Genomic DNA, 12831 nt, shown 5'->3' on the forward strand with positions numbered 1-12831 from the left:
CGCGTCTGTTTTCCTTCCAACCTCCCCTTTGTTACTGCTGCAGCAGCAGCGACGACGGTGACAGATCAGGTACCAACTGTTCCTCAGCGTTGCCGCTGCTCCGGGCGGACCCAGATCACATGGTGGTAAAACTACCCGTGGCTCGCCAGTTCTAGTGAATTTGTAGCTTTGGGAACAAAACCGTTGGCTGTTTTTATGCGCGAGCTGGGCTTACGCACCGCCTCCGTCCGGGTAGGAGCACGGGACGCGAAGGAGCTGTGTCTGCTGCTCTGCTTTACAGTGGGAGGGATCATTACTAGGGAACAATATTTTTGGACCTACTTTGGCGAATATTCTGCAGGCAAACATTGCATGGAATGCAGCGTTCTCCCAGTCTGCCTTGTTTTCTTGAAATCGCTCGTTTTGCATAAAAATCTGTGCTCTTAATGCATACAGGGGGGCATGCAATTGGCATTACAGCTCTTCTCAGTCTCTGAAACTGATGTTTAGCAACCATCTTGCAGCCTGATCGGATACCAGATGAACCTCATGTTTTCTGGGGTGCATCGTAAGACTGGTTTTGCAGTATTCTGATTTTTAAAATTTTAATGTCTCTATTTAAGAGAACTGAGCTTGGGTTATAAAAGATTTCATGATCCGGTAGTTGAATATTAAAGCCTTTCAACTTAATGGTGGTGTATTTTAGCAAATTGCAAGGTGAAAAAGCTGAAAAATTACAATGCTGGAAGAAATTATAGTCCTTATTGCGGCTCGCTGTAAAAGTTAAAGTTGGGTGGTTGGTTGGGGCACGGAAGTATTTCAGTGCAGCGTTGCTGTGAAATCACAGCACGTGTTGTCTGTCTTGTTGGCCAAGAGAGGAAAACCAGCTGCCTCATCCTGGGCTCACACACACTTACTGCGTTCTTTGACCCAGTGTCATCGTGCTTTTTGTCCTCGTGACACTGCTGGGCTCTTTCAGGTGTTCTCTGGCTTCGGGGAATCTGGCTGAAGTGGATTCAGCTGCTCAGCTCGGTTCTTGCGCATCCCTAAAGCATTGTGTCGCAGATTGCCCTAATGAAAACTTCCACGTTGACTTGCAGATGCGTAGGTCTCAGAATCATGGAATCTTTAGGTTGGAAAGGACCTTTAAGATCATCAATTACTGTTAACCCTACACTGCTCATCCCACCACTGACCCATGTCCAAGCACCTCATCCACACGGCTCTTAGACCCCTCCCGGGACGGTGACTCCCCCCTCCCTGGGCAGCCCCTTCCAATGTCTGACAGCCCTTTCCAGGAAGAAATTCCTCCTAATATCCAATCTAAACCTTCCCTGGCACAACTTCCTCTTGTCCTGTCACACATCCCTCTGCGGATGGCTACCCTACCTCTCCCAGGGCCAGATGAGGTGGAGTCCTTCCTTGCACACACACTTCCATGCCTATCCAATCTTTCCCTGGCACAACTTCCTCTTGTCCTGTCACACATCCCTCTGCGGATGGCTACCCTACCTCTCCCAGGGCCAGATGAGGTGGAGTCCTTCCTTGCACACACACTTCCATGCCTTCCCTCTAGCAACTTCCGCAGCTGTTTACGTCAGTGAATGTTTTCTGGCTCCGTGTGGGAAGAGTTCACAGCCAGTCAGTGCTTATCCGCACCTGCCATTGGAGCGCCTGCAAGGAGTGCACTTGGTTCTTTGTTTGGCATTTCGTTCTAGGCTGTTTCCCTCGGCAGGGTTGGCTTGTGTCCTTTGCTGGTTTCTCACAGTGTCTACTCCAGCCAGCGAGAAGAAAAGCCTCACTGATCATGTTTAAAATGAATTTTTCTCATCTCTCTTGATGTTTTGCATTATGAAGATGCTCAGAGGGCTGGAGCCCCTCTCCTATGGGGACAGGCTGGGAGAGTTGGGCTTGTTCAGCCTGGAGAAGAGAAGGCTCCAGGGAGACCTTATTTCAGACTTGCAGTACCTGAAGGGGCTACAAGGAAGCTGGGGGGGACTTTTTACAAGGGCCTGGAGTGACAGGACAAGGGGTAACGGGTTTAAATTGCAAGCAGGGAGGTTTAGATTAGATATCAGGAAGAAATTCTTCACGGAGATGGTGGTGAGGCACTGGCACAGGTTGCCCAGAGAAGCTGTGGATGCCCCACCCCTGGATGTCTTCCAGGCCAGGCTGGATGAGGCTTGGAGCAACCTGGTCTAGTGGAAGGTGTCCCTGCCCATGGCAGGGGGGTTGGAACTACATGGTCTTTAAGGTCCCTTCCAACCCAAACCATTCTGTGATTCTGTGATTACATAAAACGAGAAGTGGAGGAAACTAGCAAACACACTTGCCTAATACCGAAACGGTGACATTCCTAGATCCTTTCTCATTTTAGCGGTTGTATTCCTTGCTTTAAGATGCTTTTTTAATTCATTTGCGCTGTGTGTGACAAAATTCTTCCTCATCCAACCCATCTCGTGGTGCTCAGGTGGATGAAGATTTCTTCTCATCTGTCTGTTTGGAGAACGTGACATCAGAAGACAAAACCAGTTACTTTTACGCAAAGCCAGAAATTTCAATTTAGATTATTAGATTTATAAATGATACAGAGTTGCCAAGTCTGTGCTGTAAAACAACCTAAAATGCATTTTTGCCCTTTGCCAGTATTACTTTAGGAGTCACGCTTGTTCATCTTATTTAAGAAAAGAATATTATACCAGAGTTTTCAGTAAAGGGCTCTGCAGGAAGTTATTTAGATAAAAATGTGCAGTGCAGAAGGCTGGCCAGAAGACTTTTAGATTTTACTTAGATGAGATTTACTTAAATTTTACTTAGAAATTAATGAAAGTATTGAAAACAAAAGTTTTACACATAGATGTTTCTTGGCAAAAAATAATACCCAGATGCCATAAACGTATATCAAATTAATACACGTCTCAGACGTTTGTGCACGGGTCTAGATGACTGTGCTGTGTTCAGTCAGGAAAGAGTTAACTCTCTCTACCGTGGCTGCTAGGAAGCTGTTCCTGGATGCAGAGAGCAGCACTGAGAAGGTCTCAGCTGGCGCTGGGCAATGCCTGCACTGAATTCAAGGTCTTTCTCCCCTTCTGACCCTGCAGCTGCATTCCCAGCTCTCGCTGTCTCGCTACAGGCAGTGCTGGGACACACAGCTCAGGCAGCTGACCCCAACTGACCAAGGGGGTATTTCATTCCATAGTACGTCATGCTGGGGGCAGAGGCGAGGAGGGGGTCCGGGAGCCATTACTGTTTCTTACTCTTTTGCTCATGTTAACTCCCGTTACTCCCGTACACTTGCTAACCCTCACCCTGACTCCTGCATTAGCGGCTTTGCTAACTCCTGTGCTGGCTCCTTCGTGGGGGAGTTGGTGGGGTTGTTCAGTTTTCCCAGCCGTGCTATCACTGATAGGGTTCGCTTGGAATCTGCTGCGACACCTCTTGGGCTCCAGCCCTCAGGCTGCGGCTCTCGAGCTGTGGCTCTCGGGCTCTCTGGATCCGATACTTACTACTTAGCACCTGGTTGTGCACTGGCCAGTGGGTGGTGAGCAACTGTATCATATTGCATCATATGCTTTATTTTTCTATTATTTTAATTATTCATTAGTAGTAGTATTTGTATATATTACAAGAGCACTGTCTCTTCCCGTGATTTCATTTCAGCTGTAATGATGTTCCATTGGATCCTGAAAGTTGGAGTTCTTCTGGGAAATGTCCAGTTCATACTTTGTCCCTGCAGGATTGATCTTCAGAATGTGTAGTCTAAAATCACAGGACGGTTTGGGTTGGAAGGGACCTTAAAGCCCATCCAGTTCCAACCCCCCTGCCATGGGCAGGGACACCTTCCACTAGACCAGGTTGCTCCAAGCTTCATACAGCCTGGCCTTGAACACTTCCAGGGATGGGGCATCCACAGCTTCTCTGGGCAACGTGTGCCTGTGCCCCACCGCCCTCTAAATATCCCCACCCTCAATTTAAACCCGTTACCCCTTGTCCTGTCACTCCCTGCCCTTGTACAAAGCCCCCCCCAGCTTCCTTGTAGCCCCTTCAGGCACTGGAAGGTGCAATAAGGTCTCCCCGGAGCCTCCTCCAGGCTGAACACCCCCAACTCTCACAGCCTTTTCTCAGAGGAGAGGTGCTCCAGAGTCCTTCCTGCATGTCAGTACTACTCTCTCTCCCATCTTCAGTCTAGTGTTCTCTGGAACAATCCATCCTGGTTTTTCAGCCTTTCTCAGCAGGGCTTGCCTGCTGCTGTCCAGTAACTCTGACCGGCTAGCTCCGAACTCTTCAGCTGGATCCCATCTTGAAGTGCGTGTGTGGCCCTGGTGGCACCCAGTAGCCACATGAGGTGTGAACAGGGCTGACGGCCGCGGCAGGCTCCTGTCAGTCATCCCGTTGGCTGTTCTCTGGTTCCCACATCCATCTGTCGTCATCGGTTTTTCCGCAGCAGCCTGACCGCGTTGATTGTCGAGGCTGGCAGAGAACGGCTGTGTGGGTGGTTATTTGTTCCCTGGTATTTCTGGAGTTGATTGTTCCTGCCTGGGTCTAAAACCTGGCACTTGTCCACTTTGGATTGCGTCCCACCTTGACGTAGTTTATACAGTTCAGTGTGATTTTGAATTCCTGTTTCATCTTTCAGCACCTCCAGGGGTGGTGGTAGTTATGGGTCTGACAGCATAATCTTCATCACAACAACATTATTTTTGAGTTGGGCTTTAATTGCTTTTTACCCCCCAGTTCAGTCAGTTCTGTGGTGCCTGCAACCTTCAGGTACTGCTGTTTGTCCAAATTCATTGGAAATCTCTTAAATTACGCGTGCAGGAAATTGTGATCGTACGAGATTCAGCGCATAATTCCAACTAAAATAACTTGTGTTCCGTTGAAACCTCCTCTTGGGATGCTTCTGCCTAGCGACAGCTTCCAGCAGTGCTAATTGCAGCGTTAATTTCGGTATCGGTGCACTTAACTTCTTCTTTTCTCTCCCAAAGAAAAGAGCGGCTGGTGTACGTGGGTATCAGCATTGAGAACATCATTCCACCCCAGGTGAGTTACGGTGTCCGCACTGTACCGTTGTTTTCTTTTCCAAACTCCTCAGGGAAGAAGTTTCTTGGTGGGTTAGAGCGATAGTCGTGTCTGGGGAAGAAAACAGCCATCTCTGTGCAGGTCAGAACCGACCCTGGAGTCTTCGGTTTAGGCTGAGATTGAGTTTCGGGGGGAGACCAGGACGGCTCCATCATGTCTGTGGGAGCGGGCTGGTGCCACACCAAGTCCGTGGAGTCCCCTCCCTACCCGTCGCAGCTGGGTTTCGGGGAGGGTGCTCTACCCTTCCGTAGTTCATAAAGGTGGGATTCGGGTTTTTTAGCGCTCTCTGCTGTACAGCTGTCGAGGTCTGAGCTCATTGCTGTAGCTTTCCATTGGAACTGTTGAAAACAAACGTTTCTGGCTTCGGATTTGGAGGGAGCACCGAGGTGTCTGTTAGAAGCACAACCTCTGCCTCCAGCAAATGTACCTTCAAGTCACGTGCTCAGAACCCACAGACGTGTAGGGGTTTATTAACAGGTGTTTTTATATATCTTCCCTTTACAGAAAAATGCTTTTATGCATGCGGGGAACAGCTGCTTCTCCCGTTCTAAATCCATTTTCAAGTGATCTTCTGGAAGTCTTAGCCTTTGTCCGAAACGATGCAGTCTGTAGGGTAAACACGGTGACACAGTCGCCTGGCCCCTCCAACTCCGAGCCTGCGAAACGGTGGGGCCGGTGAGGGCCGTGTGTGCGTGCCTGGGCGGGAGCTCTGCCCGGACGAGTCACGGTGGTAGAAGCCGAAACGCGTGGTGTCGGGCGCGGGAGCTTTCTGGAGCGCGGGAACGCCGGTGTCGTCGCGCTCCAGGCACGATGAGCGTGAGGGAGGGAGACAAAGCCATCTGTCACTTCTGTCGTTTGTGAACAGGAGCCAGAAATACCCGAAGGTCATGAAGAAAAGAAGAAAGATTCCAAAAAGCCAAAATCGAAGCTGCTTGAAAGGAGGTCTACCAGAACCCGGAAGTGCATAAGCTACAGGTCAGTAGCGTGGGAAACAGAAAAGTCGCGTTTTCCTTGGCTTTCTGAAGCAAGCCGCCGCTTCTCCCGCACGCGTTCGCGTCTGAGAGGCCCAGCTGAAGCGTCTCTCTCCCTTCCTCAGAGGAACTGAGCTGCAGCGACTGAGGTGCTGTAGCGAAGGGATGATGCGTTAAAAAAATACCCATGGTGCCTTGTTTGGAGACGGTTTTGGTGTTACTGCAGTTTCTGGAGTGAGTTAAAGCAGGTGAATCGTCCTCCCGACTTATGCTTGTGTCTGAAGGCCTGAAGTTCCTGTCTCTCTTCCTCCCCCCTTCTTTCTGTGAAAGGGGCATGAAACTAAAAATGCCATTGTGAGACCCTGTGTCCAAATTGGTCTGTAATTCCAGAGAAAGTGTGATAAAAAGGCAGTAAGTAAATTAAAACTGCAAGATATTTAGACTCTCTGCGTTCTGACAGTCGAACAGGTCCCTGAAGTTCCCAAATTTCAGCGTGATGTTAAGACTACCTTTTGTTCTTGTGTTGTTGCTAAGGTAAAAGGGCAGAAGGTGTGACCCTCCTTAGCTGTTGACTTGCAGTGACTTTTGACGTGACCGGCGGAATCCACGGGAATGGAAGTGCCGTCGCCGCCTTGGGAAGGGCAGGCGGTGTGTCTGTGAGGAGAGTTATGCATGACATAAGGCCAGGTTACGTGGATGTTTGTGATGGGTCGATCCACGGGAATGGAAGTGCCGTCGCCGCCTTGGGAAGGGTGGGCGGTGTGCCTGTGAGGAGCGTTACGCCACAGGCCAGGTTACGTGGATGTTTGTGACGGGTCGGGCAGCATCTGACCAGCAGCAAAACCACCTTGCCTCTAGGGTGTCTGGCACGACTCCAGCAGGACACGCGTTGTGCAAAGACGGCAAGTTTTATTGGAAGTGTGGTTTCATAGAGTGTTTTTCTGGAAAAATCAGTCTTTGATACAAAATTCTAGTCTTTCTGGCAGACTCCGTCATACACAACTTTGAGCTGGTGAAAATACAGCTTTCCAGTAGCTTTCCAATTGCAGCTTTCCAGTATCTGAAGGGGGCCTACAGGGGTCCTGGGAGAGGACTTTTTACAAGAGCCTGTAGTGACAGGACAAGGGGTAATGGGTATAAATTGAAATCAGGGAGGTTTAGATTAGATATCAGGAAGAAATTCTTCACAGAGAGGGTGGGGAGGCACTGGGACAGGTTGCCCAGAGAAGCTGTGGATGCCCCATCCCTGGAAGTGTCCAAGGCCAGGCTGGATGTGGCTTGGAGCAACCTGGTCTAGTGGAAGGTGTCCCTGCCCATGGCAGGGGGGTTGGAACTAGATGATCTTTAAGGTCCCTTCCAACCCAAACCATCCCATGATTCTATGATGCTACGCGTGCCAGCGCGGCGCTTCCGATCCATACGTCCGCTGTGCCGTCCCGCTGGCGTCCCCGGGCACTGTGCACGCTTCCCTGCAGCGGGGCAGGACGAAGGCTCAGGGTCTCGTTCCGCTTGCAGACGGATCTGCCTCGTGTGGCGCTCCGGTTCTCTGGAGATCTGTAATCCCTTTGTTTCACCCGGCTCATCTCTGGGGTCCTCTCGTGAGCGGGTCGGGGGAGATCTGCCTGGTACGAGTACAGCAGCAGCAGTCGTGTCCCGTTACAGCTGGCGGACGGGCAGCTGTCTGGCGGACGGGCGGCTGTCGGCTCCCGTTGGAGCTCGGGATACTGGTTTTGAGGGATTTGAGGGCGTTGAGTGATTTCTCACACTTGAGAGGGGGGGTGTTAGCGGCGTGGTGTGTGAGTGAAGTGGAACTACTCTTACTGATGGGATGGTTTCAGAGTTACGCCCTCGCTGTGTAAAGCTGCCTTGAACGTGACACACGGTTGTTCCTAGGGAATGGAAAGAGACCTGAAATCCTTATTTATTAAAGGAGACCGTGTTTTACTGTTACTGTTGGAATACAGAGTAACATGAGATCTGTTCTTTTCTGTTTCTGCTGGAGAGCTGTGCCTAAACCTGTCTGTATCGCTGTACAGAACTGTGCTGTGATGGTGTAACTGTGATCCTTCTTTTCCTGACTGAGAAACTGAATCGGTACTGAAAGGATTATCCAATTCTTAGTTGTTTGTATCTAAAAAAAAATCCCCCTAAATTAATTTTTTAAAAAATTAGAACAACTTGCACCAAAATAAAATGTCTTTCCTATGTAGTTAATAAAATCTGTACTTTTTCATGTTATATCTCAAGGCATCTATGTGGTGACACAGTTATCGAACCCTTTTTATGGGACATGCAGTCAAAACGGAAGGAACAACCTGAAATCCTGTGGAAAAAGGGCCCAGTCCTTGTCGTCCATTGGCTGTTCCCTCTAAAGGCGTTAACCCAGTGTGCAGAGATTTAGGTGTTTTTATAAAAGACGCTGCAGGACAAATGTGCTGAAATCTTTTGCTTTGGCTTGCCTCACTTAGCCATGTAGCATCACATTTTAGCTCATTTGCATAGAATTAGAAAGACCCGCGTTTGGTATGTTTTATCTGAGGGTGCTCAGATCCATAAAGTACAGTTACTGGGAGGTGTAAGCGGGGCGGACACTATCAGAACTTTCAGATTACAGACTGCTAAGCTCGGTGGTCATGTCGGGTGACGGTGCTTTTCTCTTCCCATAAACCAGTAGCGAGCAAGGACAAGAACACACCTTTAAAAAATGTCTATTTTAGCATCAAGCTGGCCCACTGTCTGTTATTTCACTGCGTTGTCTGCGCAGTGTGATTTCTGGGAGCAGTTTTAGAGTTCGAGTTATGTTTTCATCATAATTCAATTAGGGTTCTCTTCAGAGTGGTAAAAGACAGCTGTTACTTGTAGGTTTGACGAGTTTGATGAGGCGATTGATGAGGCGATTGAAGACGATATCAAGGAGGCTGACGGAGGAGGTATGTCTGTCATGTTCTTTGGGTTTCCTTGCAATCGATAGGAAAATTGAGACCAAATTTATTTTGCTATGAGAGGCAATAATCCCCTCCCTTTGTAGCTTCCACCGCTGTGTTTTCATAATCAGAGTAGGTAAATTCCTTGGGAATGGCCACCCCAGGCTGTCAAAAGATGCCAAAAAGTATTTGGCCTCGATAGTTGAATTCAGCTTGTCCATGTTTTGAGATATGAATGCAGTGAGTAAGCGTAAGAAACCTCTTAAATGGGTTTGCCAAGTCTGGGGTTTGAGCTTGGAGTGGCAGCCAGCGCTGTTGACATTGGACCCCTGTAAAAACTGGGCTCATGACTTGGCCCACAGTTGGAGCCCCTAAAGACTGGGTCTGCAGAGTTGTCTTCACAGGGTTGATCCGGATGTGTACGCACTTCAGGTGAACGTGAGTGAATTGAAATGGTGTTTGTTGCCTGTTAGGGCAACACAGGGGACCAAATGCCCCATCCCTGGGAGTGTCCAAGGCCAGGCTGGATGAGGCTTGGAGCAACCTGGTCTAGTGGAAGGTGTCCCTGCCCATGGCAGGGGGGTTGGAACTGGATGATCTTTAAGGTGCCTTCCAACCCAAACCGTTCCGTGATTCTGTGATTACATGAAATAGAGATCCTCAGCTGTATCGGAGAGATGTAGATGGATTTGTGCTTCTGCATCTCCTTAGCTTGCCTGGAAAGAACTGCCATAAAAGGTTATCCCTGTTGTTCGGCTGGTGGCATCTCCTTAAAGACAATGACCTGAAAATGGGGCGTCTGTGGGTGCGCAGCACGCGACCCGTGTGATAAACATAACCAAGCCTGAGCAGTAAAACCAGCTTTTAGAAACTCACCTTCCTGGCCAAGCAGTGATCCAAACGCTTCCTCTCCCACGAGGATGCTGGGCATTACGAGGAATATGGGTTTGCCGCTTCTGCCCTTCTCCAAAGGCACTAGCAGTGGGGGGAGTGTGGGCTGGGGTGGAGGGTCGGGGTGCTGGCACTCACCTGCTGTCTCTGCGCAGACCCCAGTGACCACAGCTGGGGCTGTGTGAGAGGAACAAGACCCCAGGCAGAGTCTCCCATGGAAAAAACATTCGGCTTTACCGGCATAAAACTGAAGCTAGAGGCGCGGAAGAAAGATAAAGTTAAAGAAAACATAAACTTGCTCTTATTTCCGCCTTTCTATCTCTGAATTCAGGCATTGGCAGAGGCAAAGACATGTCTAATATCACGGGTCACCGTGGAAAAGACATTTCCACAATCCTAGAGGAAGAAAGGAAGGAAAACAAGCGACCGCAAAGGGCCGCTGCAGCACGACGCAAGAAACGACGGCGACTGAATGACTTGGACAGTGACAGTAACCTGGACGAGGAAGAGAGTGAGGATGAATTCAAGATCAGTGACGGGTAGGTCTGCTGCAGTTTTAACTTCCACCGCGCAGCAGAAAGCGCTGCAGGCTTCTGTGACACCGTGGTGACCCCAAAACGGCGATTGTGCCAGCAGAACGGCGCAGTGCCAGCAAAAGTCCTTCTCACTGAGGGAAACGGCACTCCGGATCCGTGCGCCGAAATCATCCACTCTGCATTCTAAGGGAAACACATCTGGCAATGTTACTGGTGTGTTTGAGGCCATGCTGTGGGGTTGAGTTCGTGGTTACGGATGGGCTCGGTTCCCTGACTGATGTGACTGTCGAGCAGAAATCCGTAACAAAGATGGGAGTTTAAATGAAGCTGGTTGTTTCCTTTGGGAAATATGTCCTGTTTTGTGGGTTTTTTATTGGGTCTAATTGTCATTTGGAAATGGGAAGAGTAAAATTTAGAGCATACAGAACGTGACAGAACTTGGTAGGACAAGGGGTGATGGGTTTAAAAAACTGAAAGCGGGGAGGTTTAGATTAGATATCAGGAAGAAATTCTTCACAGAGAGAGTGGTGAAGCACTGGGACAGGTTGCCCAGAGAAGCTGTGGATGCCCCATTCCTGGAAGTGTTCAAGGCCAGGCTGGATGAGGCTTGGAGCAACCTGGTCTAGTGGAAGGTGTCCCTGCCCATGGCAGGGGGGTTGGAACTAGATGATCTTTAAGGTCCCTTCCAACCCAACCCAGCCTGTGATTCTTTGCCATAGAGTCCTGAGGAGGCCACCAAGATGCTCAGAGGGCTGGAGCCCCTCTGCTGTGATGAAAGGCTGAGAGAGTTGGGCTTGTTCAGCCTGGAGAAGAGAAGGCTCTGGGGAGACCTTATAGCACCTTCCAGTACCTGAAGGGGCTACAAGGAAGCTGGGGGGGACTTTTTACAAGGGCCTGTAGTGACAGGACAAGGGGGAACGGGTTTAAATTGAAAGCGGGGAGGTTTAGATTGCATGTCAGGAAGAAATTCTTCCCTGAGAGAGTGGTGAGGCACTGGCACAGGTTGCCCAGAGAAGTTGTGGATGCCCCATCCCTGGAAGTGTTCAAGGCCAGGCTGGATGAGGCTTGGAGCAACCTGGTCTAGTGGAAGGTGTCCCTGCCCATGGCAGGGGGGTTGGAACTAGATGATCTTTAAGGTCCCTTCCAACCCAAACCATTCCGTGATTCCATGACATGCAGATTTTGATTTCTGCTCTCCAGGAGATGGAGTTTGAAAACAGCCAAAGAGGTGGTTTATGCCGTAGAAAACAAATGTGTGTTATGTGAAGCTTTAAATGCTCAATGAGTGTTACTCTGGCTAACTGAAACTCTCTTTCCATGGAATTTCTCACTCTGGGGAATTCCTAATGCTAAAAAATTTAATAATAATTTATACATCCTTCATGCCTCGGTGAAGAACCGTAATGGAACATGAGGTCTGGCCTCTTTTACCATCGGTATTTAAAGCTTGACACCAGTCCCTCAGTCAGTTTACAAAGCGTATGGATAATCTATACAGCACAGATGCAGATGTTGAGCTTGGTTATTCACCCGTGACCGTGCTGAGGACATTTCAGTTGGAACAGCTGAGCTAAACGTGCTGGAAATTTCCAGTCAGCGGGTGTAGAATTAACAGCACATTGATCTGTTCAAGTGGGCTGGTGTGTTTTCAACTCCATCCTCTGCTGAATGCCTTCTGGGTGCTGTACTGGAATTCAGTTCAGCGGGGGGCCAGATGCAGGTGGCAGTGTACGCCCGGTGCTCGTTGGTTTTTTAAGAGGCTGAAGTGAGAGGAGTTTTACCAGCTGATAAGTTCGTGAGGCGCGTGTCTTGCCGTGCAGGCAGAGGTTTTGTGTTAAGACACAGTGTTCTGATTGTCACAAACTGCGCAGGACAGCGCGTGGTTCGTGAAGGGGGTGTCGTCTCTGCTAGAACAGGGTTGGGTGAAGTACAAGGGCTGTTTCCAATCTCTGTTGTCTGTGGCCTCTCTTTGAGCAGATCTCAGGACGAGTTTGTTATATCGGAGGAAAATCCAGATGAGAGCGAAGACGACCCACCATCGAACGAAGACAGTGATTCCGAGTTCTGTGCCCGCATATCCAGGCGACACCTCTCCAGGCCCATGAGGCAAAGCAGGCGGTTACGAAGGAAAACGGTCAAGAAAAAATACTCTGAAGATGACGAAGACGAAGATTCCGAGGACAATTCAAGCAGAGAATCTGGTGAGTGTAAGAAGCCGTAGCTGTATGCAATACCCCGTACTGGAGAGGGGAGGAGTTGGAAGTCTGTCCCAACCAACACGAATTAGTTTGCTCGCTTTGCCCCCGTCCGATGCCGTCTTTGCTCTGACGCAGCTAGCTGCTGCTTCTGCAGAAACTGGTGTTGAGACCTGGGTTTGCTCGCTTTCCCCCGTCCGATGTCGTCTTTGCTCTGATGCAGCTAGCTGCTGCTTCCGCAGAAACTGGGTTCTGG

General features: G+C 49.5%; 1 protein-coding gene across 1 annotated transcript in view; it reads left to right on the top strand.

Moving 5' to 3' along the window:
• Positions 1-12581, top strand: part of RSF1 (remodeling and spacing factor 1) — a gene marked incomplete at both ends in the record, with an annotated part of 25109 nt that extends 12528 nt beyond the window's left edge. The window contains 5 exons of the mRNA XM_010159538.1: positions 4965-5019; positions 5924-6033; positions 8892-8959; positions 10176-10383; positions 12358-12581. Of these exons, the coding sequence (XP_010157840.1) occupies positions 4965-5019; positions 5924-6033; positions 8892-8959; positions 10176-10383; positions 12358-12581 (665 nt within the window). The remainder of the gene's footprint in view (positions 1-4964; positions 5020-5923; positions 6034-8891; positions 8960-10175; positions 10384-12357) is intronic.
• Positions 12582-12831: the final 250 nt, after the last annotated feature.

Source organism: Eurypyga helias, unplaced genomic scaffold (genome assembly GCF_000690775.1).
Source record: "Eurypyga helias isolate BGI_N326 unplaced genomic scaffold, ASM69077v1 scaffold37729, whole genome shotgun sequence".
NCBI classification, from domain to species: Eukaryota; Metazoa; Chordata; class Aves; order Eurypygiformes; family Eurypygidae; genus Eurypyga; species Eurypyga helias.